The sequence below is a fragment of the Siphateles boraxobius genome, unplaced genomic scaffold (assembly GCF_051911475.1).
Source record: "Siphateles boraxobius isolate OS27281-9 unplaced genomic scaffold, OSU_SipBor_1 9, whole genome shotgun sequence".
In the NCBI taxonomy this organism is placed as follows: Eukaryota; Metazoa; Chordata; class Actinopteri; order Cypriniformes; family Leuciscidae; genus Siphateles; species Siphateles boraxobius.
The window spans coordinates 804103-825000 of NW_027509219.1; the positions used below are offsets into that span (position 1 = coordinate 804103).

Here is a 20898-nt window from a genome sequence, read left to right on the forward strand (position 1 = left end):
ACTGAAATAAGAGCGCGTGGTTTATCCATCAATCAGATGCGCATTAAAGTTGCATTCGTAATCACTATAGCACAAGTAGACACCTGGCGTTTTCTTTCAGAACCACAAGGAAAATGTTTATTCGGATAAAGAGAACAAAGAGTAGCTATTCCATGAGGAAACGTTAGTTAAGGTTTAGTTGGGAAAGTTCATGGTATTTTTAGTCTCACAATGGAAGGATGTTTAATGTACCAGGAACACTTTAAGGTTGTGTTCCTACAAAATAGTTAGCATGATGAACTAACTATACTTTTAAAGCCTTTTTAAATCTTGGTTTACATTTTTACAAATGCTAATTTATAGGCTTTGGAAATATTTTTTATAATAATAGATTCATTAAAAACTAACATGAACAAACGTTAACAATAGACAAAATGTCGTAATTTTTTTTTTTTTTTCACTCTGACCCCCGAAGGCAGCTGTATAATTCACACCCTGACTAAGACCCATTGGGGGACGCATTTAAATAATCCTATGAATGCATATAAAAAAATAAGAATCGAATCGAATTATTCGAATCACATCGAATTTTAATGTGAATCGCATTGAATCGAATCTTTCTGAATTTGCAAAAATCGTTCTTGAATCGAATCGAAAACCTATAAATCGTGAATCGAATCGATTCGCTGCCTACCCAAAGATTCACAGCCCTACTGTGTTTACAACGTGCGAGGCGGTAGGCGCGCCGATCACGGTGGGCAGCCTGGTCGCGCTCGAATTCTCTATGACCGGTTGTGGAGAGAAAGCGAGCGGGACAAACCCCGTGGGGATGAGCGTGTCTGTGAGGGAATGTGGGCGGGCACATTCACTGCACTTATAACACCGTCGGCTTGTGCTGACTGAATGTGTGTCGGTTTCGTTTTTACAGAAACCGAGGGACACGCATTGTGTAGTGTTTGTGGGCACTGTGTTGTGGGCACATTCGTTACATTGTTAGCACAATCACCCTGAGTCGATTTTATTTGTGCTAGCCCTGCGCTGTGGCGGGCTGTGCCTGCGTGTGGGAATGGGCACTGGGACGTGGGCATTCTTACAACACTCATAACACCATCGGCCGTGGCCGGAACACCAGAAAATACACTCTTTATTGGATTTATCTGGGTAGCCGTAAAAACGGCTTTTGTGTGCAGGCAAGCGGGCAAATGAACCGGCTTGTTGACTGCTAAATACACTGGAACAGTCACATTGCATGGAACTGGACGAGCGAAATGTTTTGGTGAAAACCCGGCCGCAGCGGGATTTGAACACCGTCGCTTTCCTAGAGAGGCTAGGAAGGCTTTGAGACCTCGGGCTTGATTTCGATCCTCGGCCGGGGCCCGCGCTGAGGGGGGCAGCGTCCGGCAGAGCGAGAGCGCGGCCTCTATTCTCGGGCCTGGCGGCGTTGAGAAGCGGCGGCGGCGGGTGGTGCAGGCTGCGGCTGGGAGCTCCGGGTAGGCGGCTGTTTAGAGCGAACTGTTGCAGAACTAGAGCGCTTCGGGAGGAAGTGCTTCATAGCCTGCGATGTCTCTTGAACCTCTTGGAATCTGTCCGCGAAATCTTTGACGGCAGATCCGAAAAGGCCAGTTGACGAAATGGGCGCGTCGAGAAATACAGCGCGCTCCGCTTCAGTCATTTCATACAGCGTCAACCACAGATGTCTCCCAGCCACGGTGAGAGAGGCCATGTTCCGCCCAATGGCCTGTGCAGCTGATTTCGTAGCGCGTAAAGCCAGGTCTGTAGTGCTCCGTAAATCCGCAACGCTGATCTATTCAGCGCCTTCCTCGTCCATTTTTCGGAGAAGGTCGGCCTGGAAGATCTGCAGGATGGCCATTGTGTGTAGTGCTGACGCGGCTTGCCCGGCGGCGGTGTATGCGCGACCGTGCATGGATGACGTCACTCGGCAGGCTTTAGATGGTAGCGTTATCTGAGCTCTCCGTCCAGCAGAGGGCGGGCAGAGATGGGAAGCTACCGCTGCTTCCACTGGGGGAAGAGAAAGGTATCCTCTGTCCTTCGCACCGTCCACAGTGGAGAATGCAGCAGAGGCAGAGTTACGCACCCTGGCCGAGAGGGGGGCGTTCCAGGACCTCGCAACTTCTTCGTGAAGTTCAGGAAGAAAAGGGGCCGGTCTGGATTGTGACGGCGCGTGGTCCTTTTTGAGGCAGGAAATCCTTTTTGAGGCCATCCTCACCCAGGCAGGAAACGCAGATGACATGTCGATCCTCTTCACTGAGTGTGGCTCGACACGAGCCGCAGGACCTATGCATCTTGAGAAAGACGCAGATCTTTCAGGAGGGAGAGAAACACACACTTGAATGGAAAGGATATGACGCCGGAAAGCGTAGCAGGTACGGCGGCTAAAGGCGGCGATGCCAGCGACTTCAGACTCAAGGCTCGTCCCGCTGTATGCTTTTCCTCAGACGACGCGGCTTCTCACTCCGGATCCAGCGATGCAGATTCTTCGCTGAAGAGATGAAAATCAGTTTGTATCAGCCTAACGATCTGTATTTATAGGCCAAGGCCACGCCTATTCTGGCGGGACGTGACATATATTGGTGCGAAGTGCCCCATTGGGTGTCACGTCTCGCAGGGCCTCTGTCGATAGGCTGCTGCTTTTGCCACAGGTCAGCCAATAGGCGCGCAAGCTGCCTTGCCTATGTCTGCATGCTGTCGCAAAGCGTTTTACATTGATTAAAAATTAAGGATATTTTTTGGCTTCAATATCTCGTGGAAAAGAGGTTTTCCCCATAGCGTAAGATATTACGCAGTATGAGAGATACTCTCGTAAGAGAACTAAGTGCTATTGGCTATTTAAAAAAAATGGAGGAGCTGTTCGATATGTCCCGCCCTGTCTTCCCGTTTCAGTGGAAATTATGTCAACACACTGAATAAAGCTGCACCTTCAAGGCACTTCAGTGGGACTTTAAACCTGTATGTTTTTTTGTTTTTGTTTTGTGGAACATATAAGAAGATATTTTTTTTAAGAATGTTGGTTATCAAAACGTATAGGTTGCACTTGACTTCCAGTATTTGGATAAAAAATGAAAAAATAAAACAAAAACAAAAACAATGGAAGTCAATGGGAACCGAAACTATCCCTTATAAGCTCAAAAAGGATAATGACACTTGACTTTTCCTAATTTTGTGAGAACTGGTAGTTAAATAGATATCAACTTCAACATGTCCAACATGTAATCAGACGACCCAGGCATGAAAAATTAATATGCAAAATATTTTTGCTTTTTAATAAAAAAAAAACGTCTATACTTGGACAAACATAACAGAACACTGTGCTAAAAGAGAGGGTGTGGGTTTTTAAATTGGAAAAAGATTTTGAAGGCAATATAAATGGAACATTTTTCAGTGCCTATTATTACATACTGTAAAACATATGGGTCTCTAGAACCCCAAAAGGAAATGAAGTCAATGTCAACACACACACCTCTCGCGCGCTCGATATCTGAAGGCACCTCCTCCTTGCGCTTGATAAACCTCAGCTCCTCAAACCACCAGTTACTCCTGCACAGCAGAGAACAGATCGAGCTGCAGGCACGGACACACGCCACACACACACGGTAAGATGCGTGTGAGCAGAGTTTCACAAATGGGGTTTAATTAAGGGAACTTGCCGAAACATTTAGCGTATTTGTTTCATGGTAAATGATCTTTACAGTGTGGCTTTGTGGATTCAGCTTGGTTCATTTATGGATGCAGAGGGTCTGAAAGATGTTGCATAGTTTCTAAGTCGTAAACGTGAAATTGGAGACTACGATGATGTTCGGTTCAGATCGGATTAATTTTTCAGTCCTGTCAGTAGGCATGATCATGGTTATGAACATTCTATTCTTTTCTATTCTATTCTATTCTATTGCACTGTTTTATTCTGTTATTTTCTATTTTGTTGTTCTATTTTCTATTTTGTTGTTCTATTCTATTCTCTTCTACTGCTCCATGTTCTTGTTCTATTCTGTTCTGTTGTATTCTATTCTGTTTTCCTGTTCCTGTTCTAATCTGTTGTTATGTTTTTCTCTCTCTATTCTATTCTGCTCTGCTCTGTGCTGTTCTATTCAGTTTAATGTTGTGTGTGTGTGGTATTCCAGCCTGGTAGCTATAAGGCTATTATGGATATGGTTAGTTATACCCGTAAATTTCGACTTTTTGGGGAATTTTGTTTGTCTCCATGAGGAAAACGTTGTATAAATCATACTAAATGAAGTATTTTGAAAATTTAAAACTGCAGAAAGTTTTCTGTGATGGGTAGGTTTAGGAATATAAAAATCATTAAATATATGGGTAGTCCCCATATAAATGGAAACCAGTGTGTGTATGTGTGTGTGTGTTGAAAGTAGAGATGAAATTGTTTTAGGCTACTGATACATTTAATCTGAACCCTCAATAAAAAAACATCTTAAGAGCTCTTGCATTTTTTGTCCATTTGATAGTTCAGATATGCATATTAGTGTTATTAACAAAGTATGTTGATCAAATGAATTACTACGTCATCTCGTTTTCATTCAAGACAGCAAAGAAATGTTGAATCTCTGTACACCAGAATGCACTACAGTCACATAGCCATTATTTATGCTTTTGCATTTATTACTGTGGAAATATGTAAATATCTTTTTCATCTCAAGCTAATAGCCCTTTCAATAAGAGCCAGCCTCTTAACACAAGTGCTTGGCTCTGAAAAAACACAACGAGTGAAGACTCATTTCAAGTCAAGTCATTTCCACCATGGGAATGTTATGAATGCTACAGTAGATATTTATAACTGGTTTGCTGTGCTCATTATAATTGGGCTGTGTTTCTCTTCAGAGCTGTCTGAACTTCATAAATGCCTAACAACCCAAGGTATCAAAGACAAATGCAAAGAGTGACGCATCATTTTTATTCACACTCGCTCGTGAAATGGGCAAACGCTGCTTCTTCATTATAAACGTTATTTCACACTCAACTCTACTCATTATCACCCGCCAAAGACCTGCTAACTGAAGACGCCTGTTACATAAGCGGTATGAAGTTATTAATAAGTGCATGAGGAATAAATGTAAGCTTTAAATATCTTCTGATTTTAGCTTAAGATTGAATGCAAATCAGATCAGTTTCGACAAGGTTTGACAAGTACGAGTTTTGGAGGTCTTCACAGACAAATGTTTCAGTAAAACAAGTGCTAGGACAAAGAAAGATATGTCTTCCTGTACCTGTGTGATCGTGATATTATTTTGCCTCATGAAAATAAGCATTTGCAGTCAGATTCATAAGTCATCGCAGCATTGTGAAAATTAGCATGCGTGATCTCAGGAACTCTTTCTTTTTTGAATTCTGAAGCCAGTTTTATGAAACCAGAATCTTAAGTAATGAATTATTTGAAAAATTGTATTCAAATCATATTTGAGTTTTGCTTCAGAGGTCTGGAACAGTTTAAAGTCTTGTTCTCTGTTCCCTTATTGTTTTGTTTTTTTACTGACTTGACGTGTGATAAAATTAAATCTGACTTGACGGTTAAACATAATTGCTGGAAAAATGTCAGCATAAGTATTGGTTATATGGTCATAGAGAGGCAGTAGCTGTCGGTTTTAGTATCAAAATAAGGTCTATTAGCCCTCTCGCTGTTCTATCTCTGTAAAAACTAAGATGCTCTGAAAGTCTGAACTTGAGATGTCTGACAGAGTGAAGGTACAAATTGAATAACCTAGAAATAGTGCAAAAATTGCTTATTAGTCACATAAATATAGTGCAGATTCTTTAATAGTTTATTTAATATTTTTGATGTATTTATAATTATTTTATATATACATGTATTATCAATTTTACATAATATAAAGTAATTTATGCTTTAATTGTAGTTATTTAATATACTCTTTTATTTTAATTATTCTTTTAAAATATGTTTTTTCATTTAAACTTTTCTTTGTTTTATTTCATTTAAACTTTTTTCTTTTGCTCAAAATCCTAAAACTCTTCAGGATCTAAAAAGCACAAAACGCCAGATGTTAGCGATTTCACATTTCTGTAACCCACTGTTTAGTAAAGCTCATCCTGTTCTTCTAAATAAATAAAAGCACAGCATGCACAGAGACATGTTTAAAAACTGGCTGTATTTGAATGCAAATCATGATTTTACCCTTTAGAATATAAAAGCACTAATGAATTTCTGTCCACACGGCACGGCACGCTACTGTTCATTAACTTTAATAAAACATGCATGTTTATGGGATGTTTTTCATTTGACTGTGGCACTGTAGGTTGTGCCAGATCTGAGAACTATCAAAGCAAACACTCATCTAGGATCCCTCCTGCTATCACAGGGTGTGTTCGCCCATGGCAAGCTCTGTTATAAATTTAGGCACTGTTTGTGTTATGCATGCTAATGCGCAGGTTTTTGCAGATAAAAACTGTAAGTTGTGGCATGTTTTCCATGCAGCAATTCAGACATAATAGCCAATGTCACTTCTCTCTCCAAACACACACCAGGTACTATCACGTTTCAGAAAGAAAGCATTGTGGTAATGTGTTACAAGTTTCAGCCTTACTTCATTTTTCCTTTTTAGTCATGAACTCATGCGGTACCTCTTAAAAATTCATACCTGCACTTCTGGCAAAACAGAAGTCTAGCGTCAACAGGGACCCGCAGTTGTAGCTGTCCTCAGCTTTAGCTAGTTTTTTGGGAGCATGGCAGCTGGTTTCTCTGAAGGAGATCTATAATACCCAAATAGATCCGTTACCTGAGCTCTAAATGCCACGTGACTTCTTACAGAGGGTAGGAAAATGATGCCCTCCGCTCCAAAACAAATCAGGCACTTGTAAAATATCTACTATAATGTAACATTAACAATACATATTTATACACACTATCTTTAAAAAGTTAGGGGTCGGTTATATTTTTAAAAAGAAGTTTCTTCTGCTCACCAAGGCTGCCTTTATTTGATCAAAAATTCAGTATAATAGTAATATTGTGAAATATCATTACAATTTAAAATAACTGTTTTCTATATTAAAATACATTGCCCGGCCAAAAAGAAAAAGAAAAAAAAAGTTGCTGTTTGGATTTAAATAGGCAAATGCTTTGAGTATATTATTGGATCATTATTGCAGTGATTATTATGTTGCTGGCATGTTATATGTTTGGCAACAGTTCTTCTAACCCTAACTGATGGAGTGTGTAGCTTTTCATTTCTTAAACTAGCATGTAGGAAGACACTACATGTTCATATTCCAGGATGATAATGTCCAGATTCATCAGGCTCAGATTGTGAAAGAATGGTTCGGATGAGCTTAAAGAATCATTTTCACACATGATTTTTCTCTTCTGAGTCCAGAGCTTAAATTCATTGAAAGTGTTTGGGATGTGCTGAAGGAGACTTTACAGAGAGCTGGACTTTGTAAAACCAAGATCTTGACCAAAAATGTATGCACCTCTTGATTTAAATAACATCACAAAATCTATTTCCATCAAGAGATGCATCAATTTTTCAAATAAACAGCTAGGTCTGAAACAAGCTAACATTTTAAGCTTACGGTTACCTCCATGTCACAGGTGTCTGAAATACGTCAACAGCAGATCTGGGCTGGCCAGAACTCTCTTTCCCTACATGTTGTCTATTTGAAAATGAAGGAGTCATGGTGACGAATTGAGAGCTCTGCGGGGAAGATGTTGTTGATGTTTTAACCTTTGCGTGTGCAACCAATGGTGCATCATGTGCTCTTTGTCTCAGATATTGAACAGAGTATCTCTGCTTGATTGCGTCAAACTGTCACCCAGGAGGAGATTCATTGGCAGAGTCTAAATCCTCCAAACAATCAGTGTCCTTTAGAGAGGGGCAGGTTAGAGATGGGGGCAATAATGAGCTTTATTACAGCTTATCAACCGTATATGAGGCACATCTGGGCTGAGACTCTGTGATTGATTTACTGTCACTTGTAAGTTAACTGCAATAACCCTTTGGGATCTGTGTTAATTATACTTAAGCTAGTTATTTCTATTTAGATGGATGCTTCCATAAAGGCCTTTTCTTAAAGGGAATGATGGAAATTGCTTCAATGTTGCTTCTTGAATGAATCTTCCCGCAATTCATTTCCATAATACAAAACAGGGCCTAAAATGAACACTCACCAAGCGCCAAATGTGAGTAAAAATCGGCGTTGGCGAGTGTATGAAACGGTTTCAGTCGGCAGTTGGCCAGTAACAATTTTTTTAATTGTTATTCAATAGACAATATATAAGCACTGGAACACGCGAAAGGGAATTTGTTACTTACGCGCTGTGTGGGAAGTTTAACATCCAAAGCACGATCTGAAAGCCTCGTCTCTCAGAGAGCGCGTGAACGAAAGCTCTCTTTTTCGTTCCTGTGCTTCAATGGACAAATTCACTCAAAATTATGTCAAAATGTGTATAATTATGTCAAAAATTATGTCTCGGTGAGTATCCAAGTCGGATATGTCCCCCTGTAGTCAATTTTAATTTGATTTAACACATCTTTATTCGGCAAAATGACATATTTAAACGTTTTTTTTCCGTGAAAAAATTGGTCATGCCTTAAAATACATTGAATGTAACTACACCCTTGCCTCATTTAGTATACACAGTTCTATGAATATGCAAATGAGCCCCGCCTCCACTCACTCACAACAGCTCAGAGATCCACTCGTTGACGATCACACGTTGATCTGATTGGTTACAAGATAGTTTGTGACGTCAGAAACACCAGCGATTTCAAACCGTGTTTTTGAGACTGTCTTTGGTTCACTGCAGTTTTAAGGAGAAAATACTCAGCGATGCTGTTGACTGATGAGTTTGCACATGGTTTGTCTTAAAGCATATTAAAAATACCACATAGACATATAAACAATATTAAAAGCTGGATTTTCACCACAGGGGGACTTTAAAGATTCTCTTAGTTATCACCAAAACTCGCTGTATTTTGTTGTAGATCATTATAGTGTTATGACATCACACCCTGCAAAAACTAATTTCGGTGAGATGGCACATCACCCCCCACCATAATATAAAAATCTGTTATACTATTATATTCATTTGCGCAAGCCACCTAAAGCTGGTTTGTTAATTTAATAGTATTCATGTGCCAAAAGTGATGTAGTTGAGTGTGATGAAAAAGAGGCGAGGATCTCCACAAAATCTGAACGTAAATTGGTAATACCAGGTGTAATGGTAACGTGTCTTGGTTGACCGCTTGTGATTGGTGGTTTCAGGCTTTCGCTCTTTCTCGCTCGATTTCTGGGATATTATATATAATTCCACTATCAATATGCACACTATCAATCTGGGGTCAGAGTAAAAAAAAATTACCACTTGAATTTGGCCACTTGGTGGCACTATAACAGGGAAAAAAACCTGAAAATGGATATAACCATCCAAACGTTAGTCAGGGGTGCGTTTCCCAAAAGCATCGTTAGCCAAATATGTTCGCAATGTTCCGTCGTTATCAGCGTAGTTCAACGAGTCGGTGTTTCCCGAAACGACCTTAGGTTAGAAGCAGAGTTTCTTGTTTGCAGTACATGTGGACCAAATAAATCCTTATCTTCAGCAAAATAAGAAAGCTGACATTAAGTGCAATGAGAATCTTTTATTTATAATACTTACAAATGTCATTTGTGTCTTTTAGTTTGTCAAAAGATTTAAAAATTTGTTTTTGAAGAGTGCGCATGTGCACATGCGCATATGAATCTGAAAATAAAGCAAAATATTAATAGTAATTTATAGCAAAACAGCATTAATTTGATCTCAAACAGATTAATTAGAAGAAGTTATTACTCCACCACCTGCGTGACATCACTAACCAACGTGGTTGAACGAACCGAACAATACGGTTTCGGGAAACAGTCGTGACGAGCTAGTTGATTTTCTTCAACGATGCATCACACAGGGTAGTTAAGCAGCGAGTTACGTTGTTGTACGGGAAATGCACCCCTGATTGAATTTAAAATTGCATGAAGTGTCTTTGTCCAAGGTGCCAGGATTGTCTTTGAGGACATTGGCGCATCTCAACATGGCCGCCATCGGTCAATGAAGTTTGAGCACCTTTTAGACCAGGATAACAATGGCCGATTGGAACGAAACTCGGTGGGTCTGTTTTGACTCATGGCCCTAGAGGTCCACTATACATGGCCCAATATCAATATTCAGCTATCTACATGTGGGAGACTCCCGGACTCTCCGGGAGATGGTTATGCTGCCTCAGAGGTCTGTCTGAAATCAGTTTCGTAAGGCACCATTGTGCTCAAACGCTGCCAGCAGAAGTCATTGCCTGATAGGGCAGCGATGCTGTCAGCAAACAAGTCAGCAAAGCTTTCAGACGCAGTGTTAGTTATTCCTGTCTCCTGAGTGTTATGTTACTCCATCTTCATTGACAAGTATATTATTTTATTCCCGTAATAACTACTCTTATTATATGTTCGTAATAATTAAGTCTGCTCAAATGCACTTCCTTTTCACAAGGGAAGCAAAGGCTGAAAACACAAGGAAAGTTAAATGTTTCACTTGAACATTATCAGGTTCTGTAATATTTTGTGATAATGTACAGCACAGTAATTCATTAATAATGATATTCATGATTAAGAATAAGTGCTCTGATAACTGAATAAAGTATATGTAAAAAGTTGTCCAAAGAGGAAACGACTCAGATGGAGAGAATACTGCACAACACCGATCTCACTGTGTGTGGATAAAAAAAAAAGCTACAACATTCTCAAAAGGACAAAATCTGCAATGATAAATTAATTTAAATGCACATAATCGAATGAATTATTCATTAATGCCAATCACAGATATTATTGTTGTGGTGATTATGTAATCTCTCAAGCTTTATGCAATGATTGCATCTGGTGTCTGCTGTTAAATGTCATTTGGCTGTCTGAATGCAGAATTACACTCTAAAAGCCTTATTTTTCTCCCGTCCAATCAAAGTCTTGGGGATCATTTGGTTACACCAGGGATGTTTCCCTGATTTAAAATACTTTCTTCAGTAGGGGGTCTCATTTGTTATTTTAACTTTTAAAAACTGCTAATGAGTCTAAGTATTTTCTTAGCCTAATTAGAGACAGAAAGAGGCCAAACAGAAAGGATTTATTCTCATTATATGTATTTTAGCTGTACTGAAGTCTCACTCCGGCTCGAGGAAATCAGACGGGCTTAACGCAGCAGGATTCTGCTCATAATTAGATTCTCACCCATTGTTAAACCTTACTGGGTTATTCATCACCTGCCAGTGTGCTTATATGTGCAGGCTTAGTAGATATTACTGCAGTGCACTTTAAGAAATCTTCAAGAAAAAATCTGTGAGACAGATGGAGAGAAGGAGTGCAGCTTTAATTATCAGGTTTTCTGCTCACATTTTTTGACAGAGTATCCCAGTATTGGATGAATGTTACTGTACGTTCACACCGCCGCCGACTTGAGCTTCCAAAGTGGCTGGAAGTCATTCATTTTCAATGGAAGCTGGCTTCTCTCAGCTGCAAGGAGCATCAAATCCCTCGGCGTCGCGTTTTGGGCGTTTTGAGTGTCAATCAGAAAGTTGAAAGAAGCTCAACTTTATGGTAATGAGCTACGACGCAGTTCAGCGGCAAGCAGCGGCAAAACCATAGACATCATATAGATAGACGCCCTATCGACCGCTACTGCCTATTGGCGCAGACGAGCCGTGGGGCCGCCATCTTAAACCGGTCACCCGCTCCGCTCAGTGTAATCTGTTTGGCAGGTGCAATGAGCGGCCAGCGCATTTAATTAATCATATCTCACTGAATACCAAACTGATTTTCACGCGGGTTTTTTTGCTGCAAAGGTCATACACGTAGCTACGATACAGGACACATTGAATATTTTGTTCACAAAATACAACTAATAGTACGGTAATGTTAAATGTTAAATCTTACTTGTGTAAAGTAATCCCCGAGTGATGGTCCGCCGATTTGAGCAGGAATATACTGCACAGTGCTCTGAAATCTACTGCTGCTATGCAACGCAAATAGGAGTATGACCTGCTTAATATGGCGGCCGCATTTCTTGCGCCACAGCGGCCAATAGGGCATCTAGTCTCTATATGATATCTATGGGCAAAACGCCAGAAACCAATCAGAATAAAGACGTCCTTCACTCTGGCTGATTCCGGAGAAACATACGATGTGAACTTTCGTTCCTACCAAAACATTAGTTACGAGAAAATGGAGGAGAAGCTGATAATCGCTGTTGCTGGGTTTCCTATCATATATGATATGACGTTGTTTGCTTACAGGGACCAGTTACAAAAGAACGAGGCATGGGATAAAATAGCAGCACCAAACACAACAACTTCGCGATTTTCCATAATGATCCAGTGATACACATTTGAGAATGAGCGCAACTTTTATTTGAAATATTTTACGAACGCTCGTTTTAAGCGGGAATGCAATTCATTTGCTCACGGTGACAACGATTTGACCAATTGCACTAATGCAAATAATAGCCTAATGCAAATAATAATAGCTAATTATTATTTTTTTCCCCGACCAAATGTGACCGAAACGGTTATAAAAATGCTGTCATTATAAAAGGTTTCTTCAAAGTATTGCTTGTTTTTTCTGTTTATTCCATTTCATGTTGTGACACTTCTCTTCTCCCTGCTACGTCAGAGCGTCCAAAGCGTCAACGAGCTTCCCCGTGCTTTTTGACAAGCGTCCTTGACAGACGGCCAGAGATTCTTTGACGCTCAAGTCAGCGGCGGTGTGAACGTACAGTTATTATGTCCAGGAGACAAGATCTTTGGAGCAACAGGTGTGTTGTTGCAGTGGGGCTTAAACGTTACCATCCCTGAGCTTTAGTCTCTACAGCATCCCTGTGCTTCCATAACAGTTTCATAACAAAGTTGTATAAGATCACGTACGCATCTCCTATTGTAACGGTCACCGGCTGGAGTGCCCTTGAGAGCCACCAGAGGGCACTCCACATCAGACTATTGTCATTCCCTCACAAACTACAACTCACTGCCCGGACTCTTCATCCATTATCACATTCACCTGTGTCTCATTATCTTGTGTAGCTCACCCCAATAAGCTGGGGCCCATGGCTAAACCACGCCCCCTCCACTCACTCGGACAAACAGTCAACATTCAGTGACAGGCGCTATGGCAGCTGTCACAGTAGGAGACATTTCACAGGAGGCAATTGCTGATTTTTGGAGACAGAAAGATTACATAAATTATATTTTGTTAGAAAGTTGTCTACAATGCTGTGCTTCAATATGTAATTAATGCTTCATGATCAAAAATAAATATGTACAGGTCTAAGTTGCATACGTTTCCAGGACAAGCCTTTTTACCATCTTTACCAAGAGTACCTCTCCGTTAGTTTGGTGCTACAGTATTTACATGAATCATTCAGCACAACATTGCTAACATTTGTTATCTCGGTTTTTACAGATATGTTAATGAAGTGAAGTGACAGTGTACAACGCAGCTAGAAGCTAACGTTAACGTTTTCTAATGTTAGGCTAACGTTACGTTAGAGATGTTAAAGATAACGTTCAAATACGTTGTTGACTTATCTTAGAACAGATGTAGACATCCTTGTTTAATTTATCCACGTTTAGTTCGTGTTGTGGTCTACCGCATAACTTCATCCAGACACTTATCTCGGTTGAGATGTGGCTTGGGAAAGGGTAAAAAATACACACCGTCGCCCAGCCTATCGGGATACCTAGTGTCGAGTTGCATGTACCCCATGCACACCGTTTGACCATTTTAAACTTAAAATGATTAGAAAAAACATATAAAAACGAATGAAAACTGACTAACTGCAATGCATTTCAATGAATGAGGAAGCAGAGAATGTCCGAGTGTATTGGGGTTGCTACGCGCACTGTGATTGGCTCATCACGTTTGGGGGCGTGGCTTAGCCATAGGTCAATTCGCCTACTTATACTACGACCTAACAGTATTTACTCTTTTTGTGATGAAAAAGTACATACTTTTGAGTGTGTAGCAAAAGAGTAGGTAAGCTTTGGGACATATTATCACGTCATCTTTAACGGACAGATCTGTCGCGTGCATCACCGTAAACTGCCCTGTCAATCATCTCATCACAGTTAAAATCCTCCATTCAATCTAATTTGATTTCCTAGCGTTTCGGAGACCACGTTCATCTGCCAGTCGTGGGTCTGTCATGCGGAGACACTCCTCGTGTGTTTGCAATTTGAATATAATGATGCATTTAAAAGGTAATGGCTAAACATATCTTTACAAAAGTTCACAATGCAGTTCTGCAGATGCAATATACTGTAATGTAGACAACGTTGAATAAATACATTTTCGCCAGGTTCGATACTGATTATTAATTACTCAAACCCCTTTATCTAAACCTCTCTACATAAACGCCAGACTCTCGCGTCCTCCATAGTTTTTTAACACTTTTCACTCGTGTTTGTAGTTCTAACCGAATCCTCGTCAGGGTTGTGGGCAATATTAGCCGTTAGACGGCGCATCGATCTGCCCTTCGGATTGTGACAGGAAATAGTAGACCATCCGGGTATCTTTGGAAAACTCATTTCAACATACTACAATTTGGGACGTACTAATTCTATTTTCGAATACTATTTAGGACGGATAGTATGCGAATTGGGACTGTGCCCAGGTTTTCTCATTCACTCACTGCGAAGTGTGTATGTTGTTGCGCTGCATTTCTGAGCATTCTCCCTGGTTTCATTGTCTCTTTACCTGTTTCGTGGATTCCCTTTTTGATCCCTTCCTGTTTGTTTGTTTGTTTGTTTGTTTGTTTGTTTGTTTGTTTGTTTGTTTGGACTGCCTTCCTGTGCTTGACCCTTTGCCTGTGTTTGATTATGATTCTGGATTACTCTAATGCATTTGGATCCTCAACCTTGTCTCGGAGCAGTTCGTAACACCTATAGAGTCTGTTCTAGTTCTGTGTCATTTATTGGGGATGCACCAATCAAGATTATTATTAAATAGTTGGTTATTTTTAATGTTATCTGAGCAATAACCCATTTATGGCTAAATATTGTTTATTAATGTATACCACTAATATAAATGTGACTTTTACAATTTCCCAATTTTTCAGTTTTTTTGTTTGTTTTTGTTAGTGCACATAATAAATATGTTGCATTTTTTAAAAGAAATCACAACAAATATTAAATAAGCAAAGCAAATTTAACATTGACTAAACATTGATCAAAAGCTTTAGTTTTATCTTAAGTGAAAATATTAATATCAAACCTTAATTAAGGTTCGAGTCAAACTATAAATGTAGTATATATTTATTTTTTATAAATAAATTTAAACAACAAAAAAATGTGGCTGTAAGAAATAAGACTTTTTTCTTTTTCTATATAGATAGATTTTTAAAGTCAAGCATTTCTTTAAAGAGTATTCATGTTGTTGTGTTGTCTGGATGGGATTCCTCTCTAGTAGAGTTACTGAGCTGTAAGTGTCTGTTATTATTACAATGTTGCATTAAAAATTTATGATGCAAGCTGCAATCAAAATTAAAATTTATGAGGCTTATTTTTTTTTTTTGCCTGTGTGATGTATTTGCCTTTTTTGGGGGTGTTAGGTAGATTGTTCAAAAAAGAGATTTACCAGAGAATGTTACATAATGCACTACTTTGGTGTTGTATGTGTTGAATACAAAGAGTAAGATAAAGCGAATGCTTTGAAATAATGTAACGACTAGAGTCGAAAAGAGCAGAACAAAAGAAATATCAAAGACAACAAGACACCTCAGTCTGTCACTGTCCCATTTCTCTAATAAGGATATTTTGGTTGCACTTTATTTTACAGTACATGCACTTACCTGTACTTACCTAAGTACTGGGTAATATAAGGTAACTACACGGGTTAAAGTTAGGTCTAGGATGGTAAATAATTACCCATTGTAATTACTATAAGAAGTAGTATGTATATGGGGAACAGGACTGTACAATTAAGTGCTACCAATATTTTTGTGAACAAAAGGCTATGCCCTCTGCTCTGCTTTTAACACAGAACACTTGAAAAGATCTATATTTTGTTCTGGTTTATGAGGATATGTTTCTTATTTGTATGTGATTGAATGAGACAGGGACGTTATACACCTCTATCTAGCCCAGTGGTTCTCAACTCTAGTCCTCTGGACCCACTGCTCTGCACATTTTGTATTTCTCTCTTATCTGGCACACTCAGTTCAGATCAAGGAGTCTCTCCCACGAGCTGGTGATCTGAATCAGGTGTGTTAAATAAGGAGACATAAAAAATGTGCAGAGCAGTGGGTCCCGAGGACTGGAAGGGAGAACCACTGATCTAGCCTATATATGAAGACTTCAGATGCAAAAACTTCTAAGTCCGTCCGACATTTTTCTTTTAAATTAACACTTTTATGAGGCTCCAATATTTAGGTGTATGTCACTGAAAAGAGCAAAATTAAAGGCATAAAAATGCTCATTTAATAATATATATATATATATATATAGCCTACATATACATATATATACACCTAAAATTATAATATAAATATATGCAGATTGGTTGTATGGAAGAGAGTAGTTCAATCATTGTGGCACAATTTTTTTTTTGTGTTTGAGTAAGATGATGGGTAGGTAGATGATACAACTTGATTGGATTTACCAAATATAGACGTATATACTTTTATGCAACAGCATTTTTTGGACGTGCATTCAGTTTTAATGGGTGGGATGAATCTGAGAGAGTTCATACTGTTGTCATGTTTTACAACTTTGGTTTTTCTTCTGATCTTTGAGAGCCGTTTTTTTGTCTTTCTGTCCACAGGTTTCACAGATCATCAGTTCTGTGGGATGCAAGAAAAGAAGATGAGACAACTTGGAAACTAAAGGAAAACTGTCGTTGGGAAGGAGCAGTCTTACGCCGGACAATTCCACTTAATTTTCTCACTTCCCTGGAGATTAAGCCAGACATTTGAAGAGACACCACTGCATCGGAATGGCGATGGAGCGCTCTCATCTGAACAACAGCTCTGGCTCGTGGTTATTCGAGGATCCCGTCTGTCCAACCTCTCTCAGCAGCACCACTTTCCTCATCGTCGCGTACAGCACCATGTTAGCGGTGGGCCTGGTGGGCAACACCTGCCTGGTCTTAGTGATCACACGACAGAAAGAGATGCGCAACGTGACTAACATCTTCATCGTCAACCTCTCATGCTCTGATATCCTCGTTTGCCTGGTGTGTTTGCCGGTCACCATTATCTACACCCTAATGGATCGATGGATTTTGGGCGAAGCTTTGTGTAAGGTGACGCCATTCGTCCAGTGTATGTCCGTGACCGTTTCGATTTTCTCCATGGTTCTCATCGCCTTAGAAAGACACCAGCTCATCATCCATCCCACCGGCTGGAAACCAGTTGTCAGACACTCCTACCTGGCTGTAGCGGTTATCTGGATCATAGCGTGTTTCATCTCCCTTCCCTTCCTTTCCTTCAACATCCTCACAAACTCGCCCTTCCACAACCTCAGTCTTCCCTTCAACCCGTTCAGCGATCACTTCATCTGCATCGAGCAGTGGCCGTCTGAGGGCAATCGGCTAACTTACACCACAACACTTCTGCTGTGCCAGTACTGCTTACCGTTGGCGCTCATTCTCGTCTGTTATTTCCGCATATTCCTGCGTCTCAGTCGGCGTAAAGACATGGTGGAAAGGGCTCGAGGTGGACGGCAGAAAAAGGCCAAAGGCTCAAAGCGAGTCAACGCCATGCTAGCCTCGATCGTCGCAGCGTTCGCCCTGTGTTGGCTGCCACTGAATGTTTTCAACACTATTTTTGACTGGAACCACGAGGCAATTCCCGTATGCCAGCATAATACTATTTTCTCGGCTTGTCACCTCACCGCCATGGCGTCGACATGTGTCAATCCAGTGATCTATGGATTCCTGAACAACAACTTCCAGAAGGAGCTGAAGTTGCTGCTTTCCAGATGCCGTTGCTGGGGTCCGCCGGAGAGTTACGAGAGTTTCCCCTTGTCCACGGTCAGTACGGGCATTACCAAGGGCTCCATCCTGAGCAATGGCTCCACTAGCACCTATCCACCACAAAAGAAGAACAGTTTGGAACAGAAAGAGACCATTTAAACGTGTCCGATGTACTACAAGACACATTTTACGTTTCTTGGAGCACTCAGAGGTGGCTTGAGAATACGGCTAGCCAATCTGTGCACGTTTCGTGGCTGAATTTAAGGTTCAGAATCCCAATTTGGACAGTGAATGTCTGTGATATTTCAAGATCTTGTTCCTTAAAGATGTTGACTTTAAACACGGAAATGGTCTGAAAAAACAGTAAGGAATGGTCTTGTTGCTGCGCTCTTAAGAGGAAGACAAAGCAAATTGCGTTGATGTTTTAACCACTACTAAACTAACTTGTTGGTGTTGTGCTCATTATATGGTGAGTTCCCAGCGGCACATAAAACTATTTCCCCCATTTAGAGCAAGGTTCTCTCTCAGAGATGTTATAATGAAATACTGAGTGAAGGCCTTTTCTTCTCACTGTCTTTGTCCAGGTTAGGCCTGCGGAAGAAGAGTATGACTTAGTAAAAGACATTAACTATTTAGGTTCTTGTCACTGTTAAACAGGTAATTTACCTAAAAATATCTTTACTCACCCTTGTGTCATCTGTGTGACTTTCGTTCTTCTGTGGAACATAAAAGTAGATATTCTGAAGATCGTGGTTGTCGTTCTTTTCATGTAATTCCAATAAAAGAGGACTAAAGTTGTCTGAGAAGCACCATAAAAGCATCCTAAACCTAGATCATATGACGTGTGTGCTTAATTCCAAGTCTTCCAAAATCACATAATAGCCTTGAAATCTTTCCTGCAGTGAGCGGTCAATGATTTCAGATCCAGATCATTATGTTTTGCTATCAGATCAGACTGGCATTTTGAACCCGATCAACAGATTCAATGTAAACATCCAATTCAAAATAATGATTTATTCTCTCATTTGAACATGCTATGGAGAGCTATAGGACGGATGACTTAAATTTCAGTCTGTTTCTCACCCAAAGATATCACTGGCTTCAGAAGACCTGAAATATAGCATGCTTTTATTGTACTTGGTCGTCCTTTTTCAAGGTTTAAAGGCTTCAATCCAAATTTGTTGTAACTGCATGGAAAAGACAAACCATTATCCTTTTTTGTTTCACAAGGAAATAAAGTCATTTGAATTTGGAACAACATGAAGGTGAGTAAATGGTGAATTTTGCCTTTCTTTAAAGGAAGGTGCAGAACTAGCAATACGTGTATAATGTGTACATTTGAAACACATATATAATAGTTAGTTATAATACAGCACCATGACTATATAAGCACATTGTGTCATTGATTAGGATTAGAATGGCTGCTATTTTAAATTGATATGTACTATAATTTACACATGATGTTGCTCTGTGTGACAGCTGTAATTTGTTTCACTGTCAATATAAATATGCCGTGTCCTTCGCTGAGTGGCTTTATTTGCCAAAGCTATTCAAGTGAATTACAGATTCAGTTCCTCATCTGCACTTTCACTGGTCTGTGGCTTAAAACAGAGCAAAGTGCATGCAAGTAGTATTTGCAATACGTATAGGTAGCTGAAACATCATGTCTTTATTTATTAGAATAATAACACTTTTAAACACTCTTCAAATGACAGATGTCAAGTCACATGTTTAAAATGATCATCAACTTTATTTGAAGTTTCTGGTGTGGTATACCTATCACTAATTTATAATTAATTCGGATTAAGATTACTAAATGTCACTTAGGATAATGTACCCTTGTGAAAAAGAAGTGTGCTTAACTATATTGAATGTGCACTTGTAATGTACTTCAAATTTTAAAAGTTAATATGAATTAAGCTTAAGTGCTCTTAAAGTATGCTTTCATGGGTGTTTCTTAACATACGTAAATACACTTTTGAAAATTGCACTTTGTAATGTCAATTTAAAGGTTTAACTTTGTTTTAATCTTTATGTTTAATCATTTTTTGTTGGGCTTTAAAGAAGTAGGCCTACACTTATTTTGATGTGTTGACTAACAAAGCACATGTCAAGTACTTAATTATCATTTTAACTGTAATGTGTTGATTTAAATGTACTAAATTTCAACTTCATCATTACAAATATGCAATTACACTATTTTAAATACATGACATACAAATTTCAAAAGAAATGACATTACAGTATATTTTAGTTTACCATAAATGAATGTCAGTACATTCGGCGGTACAATTTAACCATACAGTATTTCAAAAAAACAGTAAGTAATTATGAAATTACATAAAAATATGTACTACAAAAAACCACCCACCAAAATTCAGATAATTGCATTTAATTTAAATGCAAATTATAATGCATTTTAATTTAATTGCAATTAACATGCACTTAAGTGTTCGAAAACATTACATTCAGCTCACACTTTATATTCTTTTAAAGTACTATTTCCATAATAAGTACTTTAAAGGTATGTAAAAGTGTACTTCTTTTTCACAAGTGTATACTTCAACATGGATCATTATACATATTCCTGATGTTTTTATTCTTTTTCTTTTGAAATACCTCTGAATTGTCTTTTATCTGTCCCTGTATTGCCAACCATAACATGTTGCTATTGCTCTGTCGCCCCAAATGACACATCAACCCTTGCAGTCCTCCTCATAGTCAATGTTTTGGTGACATAATGCCACATAAGCTGCTAAAAAGAAGTCTGCGGTAAAGTCTTCGGAAAAGGACACATAGAAAGCACATTACAAACACATGGGGCGCTCTTGAGTACCGTACTGAATCATGAAACATGACAAATATTGACACAAACTCATGCAAGCTAAGGCCACAAGATCACAGGTCCACGTCAAGTGCATCATTTGGGACAGCGCTTAAGTTCTCACTGAAGCTTGATATTAA

The 20898-nt window shown here is 39.4% G+C and overlaps 1 protein-coding gene and 1 long non-coding RNA gene across 2 annotated transcripts in view; one reads left to right on the plus strand and one right to left on the minus strand.

Annotated features, from left to right (window-relative positions):
* The first annotated feature begins 3499 nt into the window (after positions 1 to 3499).
* The window catches only part of npy8br (neuropeptide Y receptor Y8b), an 18821-nt gene continuing 1422 nt past the window's right edge, over positions 3500 to 20898 (plus strand). Inside the window, exons 1-2 of the mRNA XM_077223710.1 lie at positions 3500 to 3590; positions 16783 to 20898. The exon at positions 16783 to 20898 is cut by the window's right edge and continues 1422 nt beyond it. Coding sequence (XP_077079825.1) covers positions 16954 to 18093 — 1140 coding nt within the window. The 5' untranslated portion in view covers positions 3500 to 3590; positions 16783 to 16953 and the 3' untranslated portion in view covers positions 18094 to 20898. The remainder of the gene's footprint in view (positions 3591 to 16782) is intronic.
* LOC143732554 (uncharacterized) overlaps positions 14751 to 20898 on the minus strand; it is a 61740-nt gene continuing 55592 nt past the window's right edge. The window contains exon 2 of the long non-coding RNA XR_013201137.1: positions 14751 to 14810. This is a non-coding gene — a long non-coding RNA (uncharacterized LOC143732554). The remainder of the gene's footprint in view (positions 14811 to 20898) is intronic.